Consider the following 23250-nt stretch of genomic DNA (forward strand, 5'->3'; position numbering starts at 1 on the left):
AGCAAGAACAAAAAAGCATGGGAATACATCACATAAAAAGCATTTATCATGAAACAAAACTCAAAATCAAATATTTGTCAAAATAGTAAACATACTATAGCAGAGGATTATTACAATCCACAAAACTAAGAATAAACAGTTAGCCTGGATACTTTAGAGTGGTTATTGTATTTGTTTTATTGTTCCATGTAAAGCGTGTCAAAAATACAGTAGAACATCCCATAACTATTTTAAAATATCTTCGGTCATTGTACTGTATAATTATGAACAGAGCAACATAAATGAAACATATCTGAACATAATTGAAAACCGTTTTGCCACAAATGTTTGTTTTTTCTTCTTGTGATTTCAAAAGAAACATAAATCACATAACTGGAAGGAGGGATTTATGTGAAATAACCATACTGATAAAACGCAGTAAGGAGTTTTGACTTGTGGGTGTCTCACCCACACAAACTTGGTTGTACTCTGTAGAACCAGGATACAGAAGGTAAGAAGCAACACCGATCTGATACTAGGTGTTTTGCATTAGCACAATTTGAAGATATGTTGAATACGCGCTAAACTGAAGAAACCCAACCGGTGAAGTTGCATCTGGAATTATTGATTTGAGTGCCTGGTAAATTATTTTAATCCAATCACAGATAAGAACGAGGAATAAAAATAATCATCACAACATTTGAAATAAACAGAAACAGTATTAAACATAACAGTTTAAGTCACCATCAATTGGGGTTGTAGAGTTTAACACATTTAACATACAGAAGTGAGTATATAAAAAGACTAAAAAGGAGACGAAGGGCTCTGACAAAAAGGCTCGTTTCAACCGGACCAATGCAGGACTTTCCGAAACTCAGAGAGCATGCTGGTGCTAACTAAAACACTGAAACCAAAAGCTCAAGATAAAGTTCTGATGAAACGAGTGGGACAGTCACATATTGACAACATCCTCAGATGTGCTTAGGGACCTTTCATGTCCCTCCAACTCAGATGCATGAAAGAATATCCAGTCTTTAGAGAACTATCAAGTCCCAGGTGCAACTGTTAGTCCAGTCCATTGACTCGGTCCATTTATGTGCATATGTGGGCCTCTTCTTCCCTTTCAATCGGTTCTCTTTCATCCTTTTTACTCTCCTTTGGTAAGAAGGTCCTCTATGTAGGCATCTAGTTCATCATCCGTGTTTATGTCAATGTCCTAGAAGTATCAGATTGGCATATTACATTTTGTGTTTAAGTGTGAAGACACAACAAATATACAGTAACTATATTCAGTGTTATAATGGCAGTGAAGAATAAAACAATCTCTCTGATGGAAAGACACTACAGTATAATTCAAGTGGAGTTTAAAATCCAACTACATTATCAGTATCATAAAAGTGGGGTTTAAAATAACCAGAAAGCTTATTTTTTTTTACCTCCTGAACTTTCTGTAGAAGTGCTACGATATTGGTTCGCAATTTCTGTAGCTTCTCATCTGCCTCCTTCAGTTTGATCTCAGCATTGCTGCTTTTCTCCTCCACAGCTTTGGCCCTGGCGTCAGCTCTGCTCTGGTAGGAATTACACAACGACTGGAGACCCAGCTCATACTGCTTGAAATACTCTTGCTAAAGACAGGGGAAAAGTCACAAATATACCATGAGACACAATATCAGAACTATTAATGGCACTGTGAAGCATGCTGGCCATGATCCATTTCACACATAGTAGAGGTATACAGGTTTTAAATACTCAATGAAATGAAAACCATGTTTGAACAAATTGTTGAGGGTCAAACCCCCAAATGGGAGATCTGACTCACCAATGGAAAGGCTACCAGCTCCTCTGCCGTCATGCTGTTGACATCATCCTTTGGGATCCGAAAATCAGGAGGAAAGAAATAGCGGAGCAGGTTTCTGGTGAACACACACCACACAGATTACTCAATGAAGAATCAAATGTACCATTTCTAGCCTCGTATTTAGAATCTTGTGACAATAACTTAGTGGTTTAGTGTAGCCAGGGACAGATGTCAGCTTACCTGATCATAGTGACCAGGCTGCCAGTCACCTCTCGACTGGTTCCTGGTTGGGTGGTGTCAGGCTCCATGGGTGCTGGCCCCTTCTCCGTCTCCTGCTGTGTGTCCGGGGTCTGAGAGTTTGGAGACGGAGGTCGCATCAACCGCACGTCATCACTGCCCTTGAACACCCTTTGCAAATAACACAGTGCAATTGGCCCATAAAAAAAAAGACATCACATTTTTAAGAGGCTCTAGCCCTCCTATATACAGCCTTTTGTCATAACTCATGTCACATTTGCCATTGACAATGAAAGGAGAATTTACGCCATGTGTCTGAGCAAATCGGCTTTTTGGGCCAACATTAGATGCCATTGACAATAGTTAATAACATAAGTTGACAAATGAATTCATGAGGAAGTATATTCATTTTGTTATTGGATGATGTACGATGATTAGAGCGCCCCTCACTTCACACGGGTGTGATTTTTTTTTTACAAGCTAGACCTGCCAATGTTGGCATCAACATTGAACAAACTTTAAAAATAAAACATTCAAATAGTCTGAGACTCTGAGTAATTAGAAATTTGCAGTCATTCTATGCAAAAGGTTTTCGGCAAATCCTCAATGAATATGTGAAAGCAACCCAATCAGTATAAACAACTGGAACTTACCAGCGGTCTTTCGGTGTATTTCTGGGAACATAGTCAAATTTCACTTTCCAACGAACATTGTGCTTGTTGGCCTCCACAGCAACCACTTTTCCCGTGAACCACTCCTTATTCACACGCACTTCAACCAGCAAACCTTTATCTAGAGTAGGAGGGAGGGAAATCCACATAGTTCCACTTCATAGCAGTTTTAAGTTAGCAGCTTATATATAACCTTGGTTCATTTAGTAAAGTAGTGGAGACCCATGTCTCTCTGCCTTACCATTCTTAGGATCCTTTTCTGGATCCTCCACTGGAGACTTTTCAGATGCCTACAGATAAAAACAATCATCAACACTGCCATTACAAGTACAGAATGTTAATTTCCGTGGTGAGGTGGAGAAATGAAAACGAGAAATTGAAATTATTCCTGTCCAAATGCAATAAAAAAGGTGGTAGGCCTAGTTGGACTGGAGTAGTAAGGTAAGGTATGAATGACATGCTCCATAGAAAGTAGTTTATTAGAGAAGGAAATAGATACTTCTACTCAAAGAGAGGTTAGCTGGAAGAATCAGTCAGCACATCTAGAACAGATGACAGAGAAAAGCCCTTAAAACCTTGTGAGATGCGAGGACGAAATCGACATGGCTCCACTTGAGAGTGGGTTAGTAGTCAGACCGAGTGGGTAGTCGGGGTATTCTACCTTGGCCTGTGGGGCAGCTTTGGGCACAGGGGAGGGTGGTATGAGGGGTTGTCGTGTTGTTGTAGAACCTACACCCTTCTCTGGCTGAGGGGGTGTGGCCACCTGCAATGTCAACATCACAAAGGGGCTCTGAATGGAGTTGTAGTAGAAACCCCTTTCAATTGAAGTGTACCCATCACGTCATCCAAGGGAAGCAATTATATTGATGATAAAGGCCTTCTAGATTTCTGAAGGCACACACCACTACACAGTATTTGTAGTGGATTGCCTTAACTCAGCGGTCCCCAAACCTTTTTGGCCATGCACCCAGTTACCTCCTAACCTAACTGACACACCCCCCCCAGCGCTCAGTCTCATTGTATTTGGCCGAAAATGCTAATCTTTTAATGATTATGGCAAATAATCAGAGAATGTCACTGTACTGCGAGACATGCTGCTGTACACTCCCACAGCTGCTCTATACATCTCCTTACAACAGTGTTTTACATGGTTTTGCCGTTTGTGTTAAATAACACCATAAACCCGCCATTACCCTTTTCATGTCATGCACCCCTAAAGAGCGTTCGAGCACCACAAGCTACCCCTAAGGCTTAACTAAACATATCAAACTGAATCACTCCAAGACAGAATTGTTACAGCTCTGAATGATACTTCCCAGACAATTCCAGTAACAGTCAATCTGAACCTGAATTAGAACAATCACTCTCACAGGACAAAGCAGCTGAGGTCTATCCAATGCATTTCTAGTGTGATGGGGAGGAGGTTTAAATCTGTGCCTCTTTAACAACTTGAAGCCCTTGCTGACCTACACTAGGCTTGGAACCTCAACTCATTACAGCTCGTCAGCCTTTCTATCAAACATGTGATGAAATGGATGACACAATCTCCATTTTGAACTTTTGTTTGTGTGTATGTGTACCTCACTCTTGCCACGTTTGAGAGGTGTTGCTTTCTCCACAGGTTTCCCCCGGGTACCAGCTGCTGCAGCCATCTTGGATTTCTTTGTTTGGGGTTCTTCTTCACTCTCTACTTCACTCTCGTCCTCCTCCTCCTCCTCCTCCTCTTCATCCTCCTCTTCTTCATCCTCCTCACTATCCTCCTCTTCTATTATTCTCTTGCGTTGGCTTGCAGGTGTTTTGGCAGGTAGAGCTCTGGGTGGGGTCTGTGGAAGGACAGAGGATATCACAAATACAGAAACATACATCCAGGGCTCGACTATGTTTGTTTTCATATAATCTATACAATCAATTTGTTTTATGCTAATACTTTGTAGATAGATAGATAGATAGTAGCTCTGTTCCATACCTCTAATACGTGCAACACAGTACAGCTATGGACCAGAGCTAGATAGATAGATAGATAATGTGTTGCTCATGGATGGATAGACAGGCTATCCGTTTTTATCCTGCTGTTCTATCATGTTAGTGTGACATTCAGTGCAGAGGCTGCTCGATGGTGAATTAGTATTGTAACATTCTCATGGCTTTGACTGCTTCAGTTCAGACAGTAAATCAGTCTACTGTAGCTGATATGTCCGATGTTCTAAGCCAGGGGTGCCCAAAAGGTAGATCGTGATCTACCAGTAGATCACAAAGGCTGTGCAGGTAGATCACATGACATGGCCCTAAAAAATAATTAAAAAAGGAAAAAAACTAAAGGCATCTGCCACTTGAATTATGGTGACGTCATTGATTGACAGACATCAAATAGGTCCTGTCAGCTCAAACCCACAATGAAATACTTTGTTTTCAAGAGTGTTGCGCACAAACATTACATAAGTTATACTAAACAAAACAGTACCAATTACAATTTCCCCCCTCTATATCTCATTCCAAGTGTGTTTGTCTTATATGTAACGCCAGCACTGCTATTCAAAAGCCCCTTCAGGTACATTTTTAAACTATTTTCAGCAATGGGATAATTTTTTGGTGGGTAGCTCTCAAGTCAAAAAAGTGTGGGCACCCCTGTTCTAAGCTATAGTCTGCTATGCAGAAGGAGGTCGGACAAAGTAAACCTCTGCGAGTCGGTGTGGTGGAAGGAGGTGGTGGGGGGGGACAGATCTTTGCCTTTTTTCCGATGCTCATTATGCAGGTCACACAATGACCACTGACTGACTGATATGAATAATAATCCAGCCAGTTCGGTCATTCGTATTATCATTTACGCTGCACACACACTTTTGTAAGCAAACGCTAAGCAAGGGTTGTTTTTGATCAACATCAATCCGTCCACTCCATGTGTGTGTGCGTGCACGGCTGCACGCTGTTTCACCCGCGTTTGGTTAAAAGTAAGTTATGTTTGAACTTTGAACATTACAAACAAACTTTGCAAATAACGTGTCGGGGGCCAAGCAATTCCTTCTGAATCTGTGCTATCGTGCTAATGCTATCCCGCTGCGTTCGCTCTGTCTTCTTTTCTGTCTGCCGCTGCTGACAGCAAGCAGTGACAGGGGAAAGAGCAGCTACACAGGGAGGGCGGGGCGGTGGGAGCAAAGGGGACAGATCTTTCAATGAACGCCGCATTGACCCTCGACACGTTGTTAGCTTGAAGATCTGCTCTTTTTGGCGAACGACACCGCCGTACTACAGAATATAAATGTAGGTATAGAACTGAGACTATAGAATGTGCACTTGCTGTATCAGAGCCTTGTCTTGATCACGATTGAACGGTCAAATTCTGTAGTCACACCGGTGCTACAAATAAATGTACAAAAATGTACAAATGTACAAAAATAAATGTACAACTCGCATGATGCTATTTCTTGTAGCATATGCGAGTACCTAGTCGCACTGTCGAGCCCTGCATCACTGAAACACAGGACAGCATTGTTTTAAAATTGTAAGATGGTATGGTAACCCTAATGAAATGTACATATGTTATCATCTGCGGTCGAGATCATGGAGATATATATATATATATATATATATATATACACACACACACACACACACACACGTACAATGTACAATGATACAAGTAAATCTGTTTATTATTTAGACTGTTTCTGGTTGTAAACAATAACAGCTTTGCAAAAGTCTGGTTTGTGAATGTTGCCCTGGGAAATCAACTATCAGAGAAACGGCTGTTAGTTATCTAGTTATAGCCAGTTCAGGAAGTTTTCAATTTGCTTTGAGCCTGCCCCTTCCTAATGGTGTAAACAGCTGACCCGATGTCGACAAGGGTTTCACATCTCTTCCAGCAACAGTAGTCTCTTGACACAATAACTATTCTCCGCTCAAAACCTCAAACATAATGTGAGACACTGAGGGACCACAGTGGGACGCCTCCAGCAAAACTACAACTTACCCGTGAGCTGCGTACGGGTAGGGGTGTTTTAGCAGGAGCTTTGGAGGCAGGCCTGACTGGAGGAGGAGAAGCCTTTGCTGCTGCTCTGAGTCTGGACAGGTCAACTTTTTGAGCAGGAGCGGACGCTGCGGGTGTCCGCATGGGGCGCTGAGGAGTGCCACGTGTCGGAGGGGCAATGGGGGCATTTTTCAGGTGAGCTGGGAGAGGTGGAGAGCGGGGACGTGTTGAGGACCTGGTGGCCTTGGGGACAAAAAAAGGGGAACAAAACATGCATGAAATAACAGAATTAGTGTTTGCATAAAGACTACTACGCTGTTTTTCAAACCTCTATGTTTATATGGGGAATGGTACGTTTTAAGTCCTGTTGCCTATTCTTAATATTATAATGAATTTTGTCTAGAGGAGTGTAACTAGATAGTTCATTTAGCCAGTGTGAAACTGTAGGAGGGGTAGAGGACTTCCAATGTAAGGTAATACATTTCTTTGCTGCTAGAAAAGCTAGGTCAATGTATTTCTTTTGGTGTCTGTCCCAACCGTCCTCCCCGCCAGTGCCAAAAAGGCATAGGCGAGGGGAAAGGGGGACAGAAATTCCCAAGCAAGATGAAACAGCATCTACAATTGAATGCCAAAATGATGACACAGCACTGCATGACCAAAACATATGGATGAAGGATTATTTATCTTAATACATAAAGAAATACGAGCGACCAGCGACGTTAAAGAAGTTAAGAACACAGAACGACACAGTGTACTGTGAGTGCTGTGCGCTGACTGTGATAGTCAGGAGGACTCAGCCCCTCACCTCCCTCAGGAGGGAGGGGGCTGTGTGACTTTATGTACACTGCGCAGGAGCATGTCTCAAATCCCAACCAACGGGAGTAGTAGTATCGATACAATACATTGACACGATCGTAGAAAGGAACACCCACAAACGTCACATCCGGTTTTAGCCCGGGGTAAACAAAATGGTCTTACCCATAGTTATAATAGCGTACGATCCTTTGGATCACTTTCAGAGCGATTTGTTGGATGATAGAAATATTGACAGCCAAGACAAATCCATCAGGACATCTGGAACACTCGCCCCGGAAAGTTGACTTATTACGTATACGAGACGATTTAGCCATGGTTCACATGGCGCTCGTCTGTCATGGCGGAACTTCAACCAGTTTTATGCAGTTTTCCAATTTAGAACGTTAACGTCTACATACATGTTCACATCTCAAATATAAAGTGCTCACCCCAGAGCCACGGATGTTACAATCCTCGTCGGGTGGGTAATAGTACCCGTGTCTTCCGCATTGTTCAATAAAAAGCGTTTTAATCCGATTGGTGGCCATTTTATCAGAGTTACAATGCACCAAACGATAGGGGCGCATAGTTGAAAGCGCTTGGCCAGTAGGGCTGACCCCAAAAAATTGATTAATCGACGTTCAATCGATACGCACGGGAATCGATTTTTAAAAATGTTATCGAATAGTCATTAAAATAAAAGCGGACGCTTTTGGTCCGCGAGACGGCCCCATTTGGTCCGCGAGCCATGCTTGTGTCTCGCAGCACCTCGCAACGCCTCCTCTTTCCCCGTGTTAACAACTAGGAAGTCAACTGAACAAGTGCAGCTGCAGTCCCAGGAGCCAGGAAAAATAAATCGAAAGTGTGGTTGCATTTTAAAATATTTGAATAAAGGTTGTAGGCTACACGAGAGTGAAAATCCCTAATTGAGAGTGTAGGCAAGCGCACCACAGCTCAGTGGACATTAAATATAGGGTACCATGTTTGATAAGTCATATAAAAACATTACTTAAACCCAAATGAAAATATAAACTTCACAGATTATAGATCACTTGGAATTATAACAATCTGTTGAGCATTACCTGAATAATGCCACTATAAAATCCCAACTTTTATCGATGCGCCATTGCGCTGCCTGGCGGTGTACATTATACTTGTGAGGACGCACCGACGCACCGAAAATTCAAAGATCTGCAATCTCATGCGCTGCGTTGTGCATATTGGCTGAGTATAATGGCACGAATGAAACTAGGCCTATAGATTTATTTTGGCGATGCGGAGAATTGATTTTGCCTTTGCCAGCGATATTTTATTTTTTCTTGTCTGAAGACTGACCTGTTTCATCACTGTGAACTCCCATGCAGCAGAGCAGCTCCTACAGACCCAGACCAAAACACCTTTTCTCTTTGGCATTTAATTGCACCTAATCGTATTATTGTAATTATGTAGCCTATACTATTTGCCTGTGTTTTTTCTTTTAATTATGTTTTTTTTTGTGCGCCGATGGTGATGCTCCACTTGTTTCAGCCTGTAGGCCTACAGCACTTTGGTCAGCTTTTATTGTTTTAAATGTGCTATATAAATAAAGTTTGATTTAGGCCTATATTGGAGCAGGTGCTGGCAAATAACTATTTACTGTAATGCCATGCAGTGAAGTTGCGCAAATGTCAACTCAATTAGCAAGCGGAGCTGCTCTCATGCACTCTGCACTGTCCGCAGCACAATGACTGCAGATCTCTTCTTAAAGTTTACTTATTATGGTTTACTTTCAACCATAAACCATAATATGATTGACAAACCTAGGATTATAATTCTTCATCGACCAACAGCGCATGCAGCATGACTATGAGGTAATTTAACTATGTGGGCTTTCTCCATCGGCATCGCATGTCGATAAAAAATGGGATTTCACTAGTGGCATTATTCAGGCAATAGTACTCAACAGATTGTTATAATTCCAAGTGATCTATAATCTGTGAAGTTTATATATATTTTCCCATACGCACACTCAGTCACATTAACTTTATGATCAATCAAATCAACCGTGGTTGATTTTATTTCTGACAAGTGTCAGGCTTGAAGAGTTCATTCATGTTACCGTTCGTTTACAATTGACAGAGGAGTTTGGATTATATATATATTTATTTGATGGAGGTAATGCCTGTTTCAGGCACTGTTTAATTGTTAAATAAGACCACTCCAATATGCGCTCCTCTCTATCTTCTGCAGCTATATCGCTGTTTTATTTTAAGCCTAATTCATTGCGCGTCAGCGTCACTGCTCGTCTCGCGCCTTACACACCCCCCCCCCCCCCCCCCCGTTGGGTTTCAAAGCGTCGACGATCGAAACTAATTTATATCGGAGCGTCAATCATCAAAAACGTGATCGAAGGTCAGCCCTAATGGCCAGAAACTGAGCTTTTTATTTAACAATACAGAAGATACCGGTACTTATTCCGCCCTAGCAGAATTGTAACATCTATGGTCCTGGGGTGAGAACTTTATATTTGTAATCAGAACATTTGTGTAGGGCTGTAGGCGTAAGCCGCTGTAAGGACTGTAAATGGAGAATGTGCGTAAAACACTTCAGTCCAGGCCAGGGCTACCATGAGCTCACAGCGCGTTGCGACGCGTTTGTAGATTTTTTTGTTTATGCTGGGGACCTGGGGTTCAAGTGGTTTATAGTCAGAGTATCCTTATCTCTTTATACTTTATTGCAGCGTCAAGTTGCACAAGCATAACCACCACTGAAATCAGACATCAATCTCCCTCTCCCTCCATGTTACAAAACATTGTGTTACTGGGGTGCAGCGTTTACTCGCCTGTAGAGACACACTATAGATATGATCAATTAAACTTAACGCAATATCAAAAACCAACAGCCATTAAGTCATCAATAATGTTTATAGACAGGGCTGCACATAAGTGGTGCACCAGTGCACATGCGCTGTCAAAATTCATAATGCGCTGTCAATCAAGCGCCGGGAAGCGCTTCTGCGTACCAACAGCTGGGGCCGCACAGAATGATTATCATGGCCAGAATACTAGTAAATTCTGTGGCGAGAGCATTGCCAATCACAGCACGTCTTGCACAAGTGCACTGGCCATTGTGGCTAATCACAGCGCGTCCTTAGTCAAACGAGGGAGGATCCACTCTATGGGGAGGATTCCATGCTGCTCACTGCTTGTTTTCCGGGTGCTGGAGCAAGTTGCTTGTGTGCGATGCAACTTGCTCGTGTGCGATGCCGTCTCTCACGGACTGGCACTGCTGCACAATATGAAGCTTATCAACATGACAACAGTATAATGTTGTATAATGGGATGAATCTAGTTGCAATACTCTCCATTGACTCCCCAGTCCCCACTTATCCAATAAATATCGTTTTGCTACAAGTTATTCATGCATCCCTCTTTTATCCATCCGGCGAGACGGTTCGCCGCATTTTAGGAGCACCAAGTAACTCCTCCAGGTGCTCCTCTGAGTACTAGACCAAAAAAGTTGTGTGCAGCCCCGTTTATAGAACACATTGTAGTGAATTCTAAGTAGTTTAGAGACAGTTGGAACTTGGCACGGAGCCATCGTTGTGCGGTCGAAACGAATGGTGTCGGTAGCCTACTTGGAATTCACTAAAACATGTTCTATAAATCAGCTTTTTTTTTTTTTTTTTTTTTTTTTTTTTAAGATATTTTTTTGCGGCTTACGCCTTTATTGATTTTTTAAGGGATAGAAAGTAGGCTGACAGGAAACGGGAGAGAGATGGGGGGATGACATGCGGTAAAGGCCGTGTCGGGTCCGGGAGTCGAACCCGCGGCACACCGCGACTGGATCACCAGTCCGGTGCCCAGACCGTTACGCTACGGCCTGGGCCATAAATCAGCTTTTTAAAATGAATATATTATGATAAGTTTCAGTGATCATATCTATAGAAAGGTGTCTCTTACCATGCAAATATATCAGTCCATTGTGTTGTGCTGGATCATGTCCATGCAGTCAAGGAAAACATTCCAATCGGCCTATAGCTTGTTTCATTTTCTCAAGTAGCGTTCCTTGTTGAGTGGCAACAAGGATCTGTGCCTGTGATCTGGCAAGCCATGACACCTACTTTTAAATTAGTAGTATTTAAAGCATCTGCGTTTGAAAACCCAACACTTCACTGTTTATTCCGGTTGGGAGAACTCTGAACTTTCCCCCGGCTCCACCCCCCAGCTATATTGACGCCCCTGATGACAAAAGTTGGTGTCGGTGTATGGAAAAGTCATATTGAACATATTCAGAATCGATATTTATCGATATCTTCAACATGCATACATGCATGCATAGAGGGAGCATACAGACAGCTGGCCTCTTTAGTGTTACAACGTAAAAAGTTAATGAGAGAAGTTTGCTTGGTACCTGTGAAGAACTCTCAGATGGCCTCATGCTGACCTCCAGTGGTAGCTTCCTCACATCTGCAGCAGATTTGATAGTGGTGGTTTTCTAAGAGGATAAATCTTCTGTAAATTCTCAGGTACACAAATGGAGTATGAGAAGGTTTGTTTGATTATAAATGGAGATACCTGCAAGCACTCAAGTTTCTCTTGCTGCTGTTTGATTTTGTCTGTCAGTTCTTTTTGTTTGGATTCAGCTGTGGGCTTGTCTTTCCTGAGAATTCCACATGGCAGGTTCGGTTTCTGTTCTGCAGCGTCACACCTGAAACAGATGTAGTCGCATGAGAACAACGATCACTACAGTACAGGGTTTTCATACTCATACATGGACTTTAAAGAAAAATGTGAACTGAAAAAGATCTCCCACTCCCACACCCAGAAACATGGCTGGGCACACATGGGGAAAAAAGTACAATAAACCCATCCAATCTGTGTTCTGTGTTCAGGGAATGGGTTGCCCCAGGACCCAACACAAATGTCACAGGAATGGGCTGTTTTTAGGGGCATTACATACAAGACTAACACACTTGGAATGGGAAATACAGGGGGAGAACTTTGAATTGGTAGGGTTTTCTTGTATATAACTTTCTAATGCTACTGATGTTTGTGATACAGTACTTGAAAACAAAGTATTGTATTGTGGGTTGCACTGTAGACAAATAATGCGTCTTCTCCATACTCCAGCTGCTTATTTTCTCATGACAGTGAGGGGTTTCATCAGGACAGTGTAATGTATGCAGAGGTTCATTCCATCACCTCCGGATCCTCTCCCCGCTCAACAGGCCATCCAGTAGGAGTCACGGTGATGTTTTTTCTGGTACCACGGAACGTCACGTGCATGTGCGCTAGAGACTTACATTTTGTCGGGACTCCCGCGGGTCACGTGATTCCCGGAACGGGACGGAATTAAAGTCAACAGGAGCGGGCAGGAGCGGGAATGACATCGATCTATCGACCATAATGATCATTTTCAACTGGTCGCACTGCCAACCAAAAGAACAGAAGCGCCCATTTTTGTTGTACCGGTAGTCAACATTGACGCAAATAAAAATAACTACATACCATGGAGGATATGGATGATACCCTCCATGCAGTTCAGTAGGGCTGGACGTCTTATAAAGTGGTCTGCCAGCCCCCCTCAATACTTCAAGTTTACTTTCAAAATGGTGCAAGAACCCGGTTATGTGTTGGGCCTTTGAGGATTTGTGTTGTTTAAGAAGGCATTAAATTAACCACACTATTAACTATTCCTGTTGCCATATTGCTATATGCCATATAACACAATTGCCTTTCCTAATGACTTAAAAAACAAAAACAGGAGCGGGATGGGAGCGGGAGTAATTTCAAGTGGGAGCGGGATGGGATCAGGAGTCATTCTACAGGAGTGGGACAGGACAGAATTTTCTCTGTGGGAGTGGGACAGGACAGGTGTGAAAATCCACTCCCTTGTCAGTCTCTAATGTGCACATCGCGGCATACACACAGAACAGCTACATAGCCTACGCATATTGTTAAATAGTGTATGAGAGTTTTAGACACACAAACACAAAAGTAGACTTAACCCATTTAGGCCTGACGTCGATTTTTTTTTTAAATGTCTTCAAAATCCTGACAGTTTTCTGAAAAGCCTTATGTTTCTGTATCAGTGGTGCTCAATATTTCATGTCAAGGACCCCAAGAATTATATGTAATAGCCTATGAAGTGTGCCACGCTATGATCTTGTAGATCTGCTAAAACACCAAAAGGGGTTCCCGCCCAAAATGGGTTAAAATAGTCAGACAAACATCTTTACTGCACAATATCAAAACTAAAAAGTTTGCTTTGGACGAATGAATCTGTTCTTTGATAGAGGCGGCATTCTTCTTACTAGAGCCATAGCCTACTGCTGCAAGTGTGCATGCTCACCGTATAGTCTACGTGCGCTCAGGTATAAACAGTTAAAGCTGTCGTTATACAAAGTAGTAGCCATTAAGTGTGAAAAGGGGGGGGGCGCCAGTAAACCTAGACCACTGGTACTTGGTACGTCTTGGAAAGTCTGGTGACGCGAGGTTGGTGCGTCTTCTCTTGAATCTAGGAGGACGCATTCTAGCATTTCGTTCCGTCCCTGCACGTCAAAATTACTGATACCACGGCGTGGTACTGCGTACTACGAGCATGACACCACTGGTCACCAGTGTATAGGGATTTTCAGACAGGGAGGGACACAACGTTGATCAGTGGCAAATCTTTGGCCAAAATCCAGCACTTCTCACGGGTGGCCGTGCGTGTGAAACGAGCGCAAGCATGTCAATTTCAGATGAGATGGAACATCACTGTGAATGTTCAGAAATCATGCTGTTGTGGCTGGGTGTGGGATGCAAAGAACAGCGCATGGAGGGCTCTATTTCAGTGTGTACCTGTCCTGGGTGGGGTCAGGATTCATCAAACACACCCAGCTGTCAGGGTAGCGTTTGTCCACGGCATCCATCTGGAACGGTAACGTTCTCCACTTTAAACACTTATCTATGGAGAGAGGGGGGGAAGCAATGTGTCTGTGTTGCAAGTGTCACTCTGGACTGTGTGCTTATACGTATTTATTGCAAGCTTTGTTTGCAACTCACCACACTGTATGGTAATAGGTATCTCCATGGCACGACGTCTCTTGTATCTCTGTTCTGAAGAGGGAGGTGCTGACCAGCTGGCAGACAGGTAGCCAAACTCATCCCAGAACTTCACTATGCCCTTCTGAGCTGCAGAATAAACAAACATGTAAATTAATACTGAATGCAGGATGCTTGTGGTTTTTTTACCCAGAACTAAACAACTAGCTACAACTTTGACCTTGCCATGCATTGCCTTGCTATGTCATTAGCCTCGGAAACAACAGGCTTCATCAACCCCTGATCTAGTAGTAGAAATACTATTTAGTCATCACATAATACATTATAAACAGTATACAATATAAATAAATGTAATATACAATAAGTATATAAAAAAAATATATAGACAGAATAAAGAAAGTCAACAGTAAGTATCCTACATTTATATCAATTTAAGATACCCTCCAGAAATAAAACTAAAACATTGTGTGTGTATAAAATGTAATTAACTCACCAATGTTACTATCCTTCCAGTACTGAGCGAGATGCTCTCCCATGGATTTCAGAAGATGCCGATACTCCTTGGCGTCTGCAAAGTCTTGTTTGTTGTGAGTAGGTTCAAGTACTAGATATGGAACATCTACTACTCCCACTACACCTCCGCATGCCCTGGAAAACAAAGAAATAATTGCCCACTCACCTGACTAGAAAAAACACAATGTCATTTTGGGAATTGTAGTCTCCAAACCATCATTCAATTGGATTAAATCCAATTGTTTGACAGGAATCGAAAAGTTTAAAAAAACAAGCACCAAAAGTAACAGAGAAGTGTGCAATGAGTCGACGGTCATTAGTACAGATACCCTAGATTTTGGTCAAAACATCTATAATTTATGAGGTACAGACCACATCCAGTAATGTTTTTGTCCTGAATAGATCGACTCATTGGAGCTATTCATTATTTGAGTACCAAAAATCTGGAGTACCAAAAATCTGGAGTCAGGCGACTCTATTGTATTACTAAATGCTTACTGATGTCCTCTGAAAACACCCTACTTTGAAACCATGTGAAATATTCAGAATCTAATTAAGATTATATAAAAAAAAAATATATATATATATATATATATATATATATATATTATTTGTGTGTGTTTTACTCACATGCCTCCCTCGAGCTGGGGGCCTGTTTTCTCATACATCTTGATGAGGCGAGAGCAGTTGTACACAAACATCCCATCAAGCTCCCTCTGGTCAATGTTCACCCCGAATATGAAACTCAGCTCCTTGGGCTCCTTTAATGCTCTGAGGAGATAGAAGAAAGGAAGGAATGAGATCGAGGGAATAAAGAAACATTTCAGCGAGAACCTTTTAATGGGTTGTCCAGCCACTATGCAAGCCACTGTTTTCGAGCACATGGCAGGCAGTGGAGTTTTAATGGAAATGCAAACTGTGAGCCTTACTTCTGTTTGGTTTCATGGATCTTCTTCTTCATGTCAGCATCCCGCCGAAGCATCATCGCAGTGTCCTGTGCCTTCCTTACGAGCGCCTAGAGAATGGGTAGGGAAAGGAAGAGACATAGGCCAGTGATTGGAGATGTAACATAATGCCTCTTGCATGTTACACAAATTATGATTTGAGATTCAAATGGTTACCATTTCTAATAGCAAATTCTATATAGAATCAAATTACCAGGGGAACAACTCAGACCGAGATTGTATCTCCCAGGTGAATATCTGTAAATATCCATTCATATAATTCTGAGAGAGACTATCCAGGGTGTACTGTCCATCTGTATTAGTGGTGTCTTTGTGAAATTTGTAACATACTGGCCCGATGTTGTAAGTTACAAAGTCTTTGAGGTTAGAGAATGGCTTAAGCATTAAGGAATCTGGTGAAGCTTTTTTTTAATCATTAAAAAAAAGAAGAAGAAAACGGGCTGATTGACAGCAGTGCACATAAAATAAATAGCTGTGGCATTATCTTTGAATGCTTACCCGTGACTCTTTTGATAGGTCATCGCCTAATTTAAGATCCAAAGCCACTCTTTTACTCTCTGCCTCACGAGCCTTTTCCTCAGCTGAAACGAACACACAAAATTATTAAAAGTCAGTGACTTAAATGAACGCAAAGACAGAATGACACAGCTTAAACAGCCAATGGATACGAGGTTACAGTGAACTCACAGATTTTGGCAAGGTGATCTGCCTTCTTTACTTCTTGCTCGGCGCGAGTTTTGAAACGAGTTGAGGTGTATTTATAAACCCTAATGACAAACATCATGGAATGCGTTAGAAAAATCTGCATTTTGGAATAAGTTAGTTTTAGACAGAATGCTGAATATTATATGCATTTTCCTCTGCACACTTTACCTAGGTTTATAAAGACAACAGGACAATCTCTTGGTTCTGACTTTGTGGCTCTGAATGAAGATTCTCATGCGTGGGTCAATGTACAACACAGCTGCATAAGCTCGGAACGACCGCCTCTCTGGCTTCCTGCGAGATAAACATTCTTTACATGTAAAACTTTCATGATGGACTTCGTATTACGTTTAAGACGTAATTTGAGGGACACCTCCTCGGCTCCGACCTGTCCAGCCAGCCTGCCAGTTCCATACATCCGGACATTGACTGTGGAGCTTTTTTCACAGGAGGGGGGGGGGGGGGGGGGTACTTACACGCCTTCTGCAGGTGTCCCAGCCATCACAATATCCTGGTGATCTGTCTCTACGTCCAACTCAGGCTCCCCATTGTCCATCAGCTTCAGATTGAAGATGATAACCAGAGTACCTTTACAGACCACACACATCCAAATTAGGAAATAATTAATAAATGATCAAGTCAATGTTCAACCATCAGATGAATTGAGTACACAGTAGACATACATGCACATAAAAACACTTACCACTGCTACTTTCAATTTTCTTGAATTGGTCCATCAGCTGCTGTTTAGATTTGAATGGAGAGTATTTGAAAATTAGCTCTGTCTCAATTGCGTATTTCTCAGGGTCAGAGGTAAGCGGCTCCTGTGTCTTCAGGTCCCAGGTTGGGAGGGGTACAATCACCTGAATATGGAGAACAAGATAATATTAGAACACAATGCCATCATTCCTATAATATAAACACTCAAGATATGTTAGATTAAGGTACATTAGGTGATTTGTTCGCTAAATGAGTCAATAATATTCTATTGCTGCTAGTACAGTGTTTTTCAGTAACAGTGATCTCCATGTCTTTCCAGCCCTAAACAGAATGCATTTGTGATACAATTTTATCCAATCTGGAGAGAACTCATGCAGGATAAACCAGTGAAATTGGAACTATAACATTTAAGCTGATAAATGGGTATTCTGGCTGAAATTGGCAACCCAGTGTCCTGAAAATGTATTTTCTATGTATTAAAGAGCTGAAGAGACAGGTTAGACCCCTGTTATTGAACAAACACTCAATGATGTATAAGAGTATTATAAACAGGCCTGCACACAGGCATGCGTCGTCAAAATAAATTCTGCGCTGTCAATCAAGCGCCGGGAAGCGGGCCGCCCAGAATGAATATTATGGCCAAAATACTAGTAAATGCTGTGGTGAGAGCATTTCCCACCGACTGCCACTCAAATTGGCTACTGGCCAATCACAGCACGTCTTGCACAAGCGCACTGGCCATTGTGGCCAATCACAGCACGTCCTTACTCAAACGAGGGAGGATTCCATGCTGCTCGCTGCTGGGAGGAGGGCGGTTGACAGCATATAGGACAGGAGTTTACTACTGAGACAACCTGACACAAATGGTTTGGCTTCTCCGTTTCAGATGTGGAGCAAACTAGTCCCTGGTGTAAAAGTTGTAAAAGGGGATGCTTTGCACTCTTCCCATTGGCCACTGTGCTTGTGTTTGTTTTCCGGGTGCTGGAGCAGGTTGCTCATGTGCAATGCCGTCTCACAGCCTAGGCACCGGCCACCGACTTTTTATGGGTACAGGTTTTAGTTCCGACATAGTGGAGTGGGAAGAGTGCAAAGCATTGCGGACTGGCACTGCTGCTGCACAACATGGTGCTCCTCTGAGTACTAGACCAAAAAAAGTTGTGTGCAGCCCTGATTATAAAGCTTTTTTGGGAGACTGAGGTGTGAGACTTCCTGTGTTTATTTGATAGTACAGTGAAGATAGACAGGAAACACGCAGCAAAAGGTTCACCAGATTCGGGAATCGCTGTCATACTGCATCATGCTGCCTATACTGTATATGGTATGCGCCTTAACCATTCGGTCAACAGCACTCCAACAATATTGAGCTTTAACTTTATTTTTGAAGTTTTGTTTTAACCAAAATATATAACTCACTCTACCTACGAGACTGTCTGTAATAGATTTATTACAGTGCTGTGGGACAAAGTTACATTATTAATCGTACTAAGCCGAAATCCCATTCTGAAGGAATTATCTCTTCCCTTGAAGAATTTGAACAAACTTGGGGAACTAATGCGGAAGTCTGTTGTGCCCCAATCAATATCATAGTAATCATACTAAATCACAATGGCCAACAAAGGCCATAAGCATAAATAAATAATCTTTTCCACCGCTACATTCAACTCTGACCTCATCCAGTCCCTCTTCTTCATGGAACGTCCTTGATAGAAAAAGGCACGTCAGGGTGTTGTCCTTTTTAGTGAACAGGATGAAGTCCTTCCCAATACGCATGGACCCCCTGTGGATACACATAACATACTTGTTTCAGTCATTTCTGAAAATTGTCTTGTCAGTACATCCAATTAGTGCCTGAATCAGTCGGGACTCTTACGATTTTAATCCATTTCCGTATTGGCCAATATGAGTGGATTCCGGGGTCCGCTTACTAGACTTTCCAAACTGAATCACATGGGTTGCCTCATCTAATTAAGACAACAAAAATCAATCTATATCAGTATCATTCACAAACACCAAGTGTTGGATTATCATGAAACATCTATTAACTGATCATACATTTGAATTCTTTAATTGTATAGAAGTATAGTAATAATAGTATTATGGTGTCATGTGCAGCACTCACTGGGATCCATTCCAATGCCATCATCAAGAAAACATAACATGTAGCCACCTCGTAGTTCAGGTCTCTTTTCTGTCATCCAAACAGGAAAAGTCAGGGAAATGTGGTTAGGATACGACACTAATGTGTAGTAATGTGTACCCAACTGTGTACGAGTGTGACTGATGTGTACCTGTGTAGAGGTCTATTCGGGTGGCACTAGCATCTCTGTGGGTTTAAAAACAACAACTAATTAACAGACTGTTATAAGAATGGAATGGTCTCTGCCTCTCTGGTATTATCAAGGCTTTTCCAAAGCACACTGTCAACAATCTTTGTGCCCAGTTATAATCATTACAGGTACCTGGAGTTATCCACAAGTTCTGCCAAGGCTCCAAACAAGAACTCATGTGTTGTCCTGAAAACAGAGAGCTCTATCAGTTCTTTGAAAATAAAGACAGAAACTGTAATAGATATGTATTGACAAGTCAGTGAAGCGTTTTTGTGAATGTTCGTTGTAGAAGATGCATGGCAAACTGGCAATGTAAAGCGCATAGAATAATATGAATACTTTCAAATACAAAAGTAGACAACTTATGTCAATTTTGTTAACCTGATGACTTTTGTTTTGCTGGAATTCTAATTGGTTCACACACATAATGGTGGCGGGTTGCGCACGCCTATCCGACACACCATAGGACCGACATGGGAAAACAACAACCGGATTAAGGTTGGCGAACATGCACTGCTCCGTGCTTGTGGTTAGGGTTTGAGGTAGGTTGTCGTTCTAATGATAGTCGGACCAATAGTATAGTATATAGTAATAGTAGAAACTAAAGCCTGTACCCGTCGGTCCTATGGTGTGTCATAGTAGTATAGATGTATAGTTTATATGTATAGTTTCATCATATAGATATTCCACTGTTACTTTCTTAGCTTACGCATGTTTCATGATAAATGTTCTTATGTGATGTATTCCCATGCTTTTTTGTTCTTGCTTAATGTAAGTCGCTCTGGATTAAGAGCGTCTGCTAAATGCCTAAATTGTAAATTGTAAATTGTCAGATAAGCATGCGCAACCCAATAGTATTTTGGCTACATGAGAACATAAGGAGAATGGATTATGTTACTTCTGAGTAGCTTTGTGGATTAATTGAATTGATGCTCGCTTACAGACATAGCCATGTTGAGCTAGACATCTACTGTGCTTCAGAAAGAGTTGTATGCCAAGTATGAAATAGAATGCAAAAGTAAATACGCACATCTCTAAAATATTCTACAGGTGCTGAACAAAAAGAAAAGGAAAAGGAAAGTATGTGTGCGGACTGCCTTCCTTTTTCTTGAATGGCAAGTATGCCACATTCATGTAAGTGGAAATACACTTACTACATCTCACCTATTCTCAACAGTGGGTGGTAATCAGGGTCAGAAGAAAATTGATTAAAACAGATTAAGTCAGGAAATTACTGTTTTAAGTTTGAAGATTGAGTACCAGAACATAATCAAAGGGTAATTTAATTTTAAGAACTGGAACTTGCGACAGACTGTCTACAACTATAAAGATGTTTTATCTGTGTTGCAATAAAAGTTAATAAATAACAATTTTTGTGGTACAACTGTATACTGATAGAACTGTGTAAACAAATGTTAAACAATGAATACAGTCTGTGTGCAGTTTAACCTTTACCACTGACCACTTTTCAACCTATCTTCATATAATTGGTCCTCACTAACGATCATGATAAAATAGCAAAAACAAATTCTACTCAGTCTTGTCTCATACTGTACGAGGGCTGTGGGCAGTTCAGAAACCCGTACACCAGTGACATCATCGATCGGGAAACCAAGCTAGTAGAAACTGCAGGCTTTCTATTCCTGAAAAGTTTCAGTGTGAAAATGGAAGCCGTTCTCACGATAATATAAATCAAATATATATATTTTTTAATCTTGTTTTAAAGGGCCTAACGATGTCACTGGTGGACGGGTTTCTAAACTGCCCACAGCCCTCCTATGAGACACAAACAGAGTAGAAGATGATTGTGGTATTTTATCATCAACATTAGTGAGGACCAATTATATGAAGATAGGTAACCTGGTTGAAAAGTGGTCGGACATTTAACAGATAAACTGACTGACCAAATCATCAATATGTTTCATGTACTAAACTATGATGCCCCCTGTCTGTGTGGATGAGCCAGTGTTTTACTGTTTTAGGATTTAGGGAGCTTGTATTTTGTGTTGTGATATTGTTTATTGTAGATAGAAGTACCGGTATACAAAAAGGTTGTTTTTGTGTGTGTGTGTGTGTGTGTGTGTGTGTGTGTGTGTGTGTGTGTGTGTGTGTGTGTGTGTGTGTGTGTGTGTGTGTGTGTGTGTGTGTGTGCGAGAGATAGAGGGGGCGTGAATGAATGAAAGACTGAGGAAACATGGAGACCATCACTGTCTGTCAATAATGGAAATGTAATATTAGCTTTTGTGTCCAGCACTAATACTATCCCCACCCAAGGGGGAGGGGGACATTCCTCCAATAGAGCCACGTCAAGTTGGCATTGCTATTTGTAAGAGATGCAGTCTTTTGAAAGCCTTTGAAACCTTTGAGCACAACACATAAAAACATTTGAGTTGGATTGGTTTTAGCAGGAGAATGTGGTGTTTATGTCAACATTTTGGTCCATAGACTAACTCTTTTCCTATACTGTGGGAATATAGTCTATGTAGTAAGTACATAAACTGTACTTACGAGTTGGTGTGCAGGTATTCAAAAGTCAGCTGAGCCCTGTTAAGGGTACTGTAGTTTGAGTAGGCCATTGTCCGTAACTTTCTTCCTGGTCTTGTGTCTCCTCTTAGTCCATCATTAAGCCCTTTTCCATTTCTGAACCCCTAAGAAGCAGAGCTGTTGGTGGTGTGGGGAGACAAAGCAACAGCAAAACGGGGAAACACGTTTAACTCTGACAGTCCACCGTAAATCATTTTTCAGATAGTCAAAACACACCCCACTCCCACCCACCGTCCCTCCAAATTATTGCCACTCACTCACGTGGTTAGGCCTGCCGTAAGGTCACCATGTATTTAGGTTTGCATCATACACAATTTTGCCAGTTTATTGCACACTGGCATTATTCGTATTTTCAGATGAGACACGAGTTCTTGCCACGCAATGTGATGCGGAGGAAAGAATGTCTAAACTTGTTCATAACAACATAAAAGGCATAAACGTTCGTCTGCCAGTCTGGACTACTGTTGTTCCTATGCAACTTAGCGAGCTTGTTAGCTAACGTTAGCGTCTGGCAACGTAATGTTAGCTTGCTTGCTAGCTGAAGACTGAATAAGAACGTTACGTGTAGCTATCTAAATGAACATTCACCAACTTTGCAATCCAGTAGAAGTGGACACCAACTTCATCGAGTGTTATGCGTTGGCGCAAATACGTCCTTTCAATGAAGAATAAAGTAATTGGCGCTTTTATTTCCTTTACCGGATACATACATCTGCAATTCGCCACAGGCCGCCAAGAAGACAGTCCGCCCCAGTCGTTCCAGAGTCGTTCCGCTGTGTGTGCAATGGTTTACTGTTAAGGTAGTCTACATCCCATAGGCCGGTGGGAAAACTCGTGCATTGATTGGCTAGTTGGTTGCCATGCAACTGCTAGCAAGGTCTTTGGCTTGCACATCCGTTCTAGAGAGGATGCGGAAACTTTGTATGTGTGTAGGAGTAGGCGGGCTCTGGACCGGATAGCACTGGTTAGCAAATGGACTTTCAAAAGCTTGGTAGAGTGGGACA

At 41.9% G+C, this 23250-nt stretch overlaps 1 protein-coding gene across 5 annotated transcripts; it reads right to left on the reverse strand.

The window, feature by feature from the left end:
• Positions 1-166: 166 nt before the first annotated feature.
• morc2 (MORC family CW-type zinc finger 2) lies at positions 167-23019 on the reverse strand. Of its 5 annotated transcripts, none has more exons than XM_083783850.1 (28): positions 22957-23019; positions 22211-22363; positions 19835-19888; positions 19664-19698; positions 19495-19563; positions 19246-19336; positions 19044-19152; positions 17359-17518; positions 17132-17243; positions 16824-16949; positions 16638-16717; positions 16449-16531; positions 15915-16000; positions 15616-15756; positions 14966-15120; positions 14473-14601; positions 14269-14374; positions 12001-12133; positions 11837-11920; positions 6653-6892; positions 4266-4508; positions 3347-3448; positions 2927-2975; positions 2668-2806; positions 2018-2185; positions 1799-1892; positions 1416-1604; positions 167-1195 (listed from the first exon to the last, which is right to left on the reverse strand). In XM_083783850.1, exons 2-28 carry the CDS (start codon positions 22276-22278, stop codon positions 1127-1129), a joined length of 3114 nt encoding a protein of 1037 aa, XP_083639976.1. In that variant the 5' UTR covers positions 22279-22363; positions 22957-23019; the 3' UTR covers positions 167-1126. The 5 variants fall into 5 exon arrangements, with proteins under 5 accessions (XP_083639976.1, XP_083639975.1, XP_083639977.1 ...); XM_083783849.1 differs by having other exon boundaries at positions 22839-22982; XM_083783851.1 differs by having other exon boundaries at positions 22835-22982.
• Positions 23020-23250: the final 231 nt, after the last annotated feature.

Source organism: Protomyctophum parallelum (assembly GCF_964188405.1).
Source record: "Protomyctophum parallelum genome assembly, chromosome: 15".
In the NCBI taxonomy this organism is placed as follows: domain Eukaryota; kingdom Metazoa; phylum Chordata; class Actinopteri; order Myctophiformes; family Myctophidae; genus Protomyctophum; species Protomyctophum parallelum.

What these genes read in the sequence shown, in the direction of transcription:
- morc2 (XM_083783850.1), bottom strand. Translation starts at nt 22,278, where the DNA reads ATGGCCTACTCAAACTACAGTACCCTTAACAGGGCTCAGCTGACTTTT. An exon ending in GAATACCTGCACACCAACTC is followed by an intron (nt 19,889 to 22,210) that starts GTAAGTACAGTT and finishes CTCTGTTTTCAG; the next exon opens with GACAACACATGAGTTCTTGT. An exon ending in TACGGAAATGGATTAAAATC is followed by an intron (nt 19,153 to 19,245) that starts GTAAGAGTCCCG and finishes GTGTATCCACAG; the next exon opens with GGGGTCCATGCGTATTGGGA.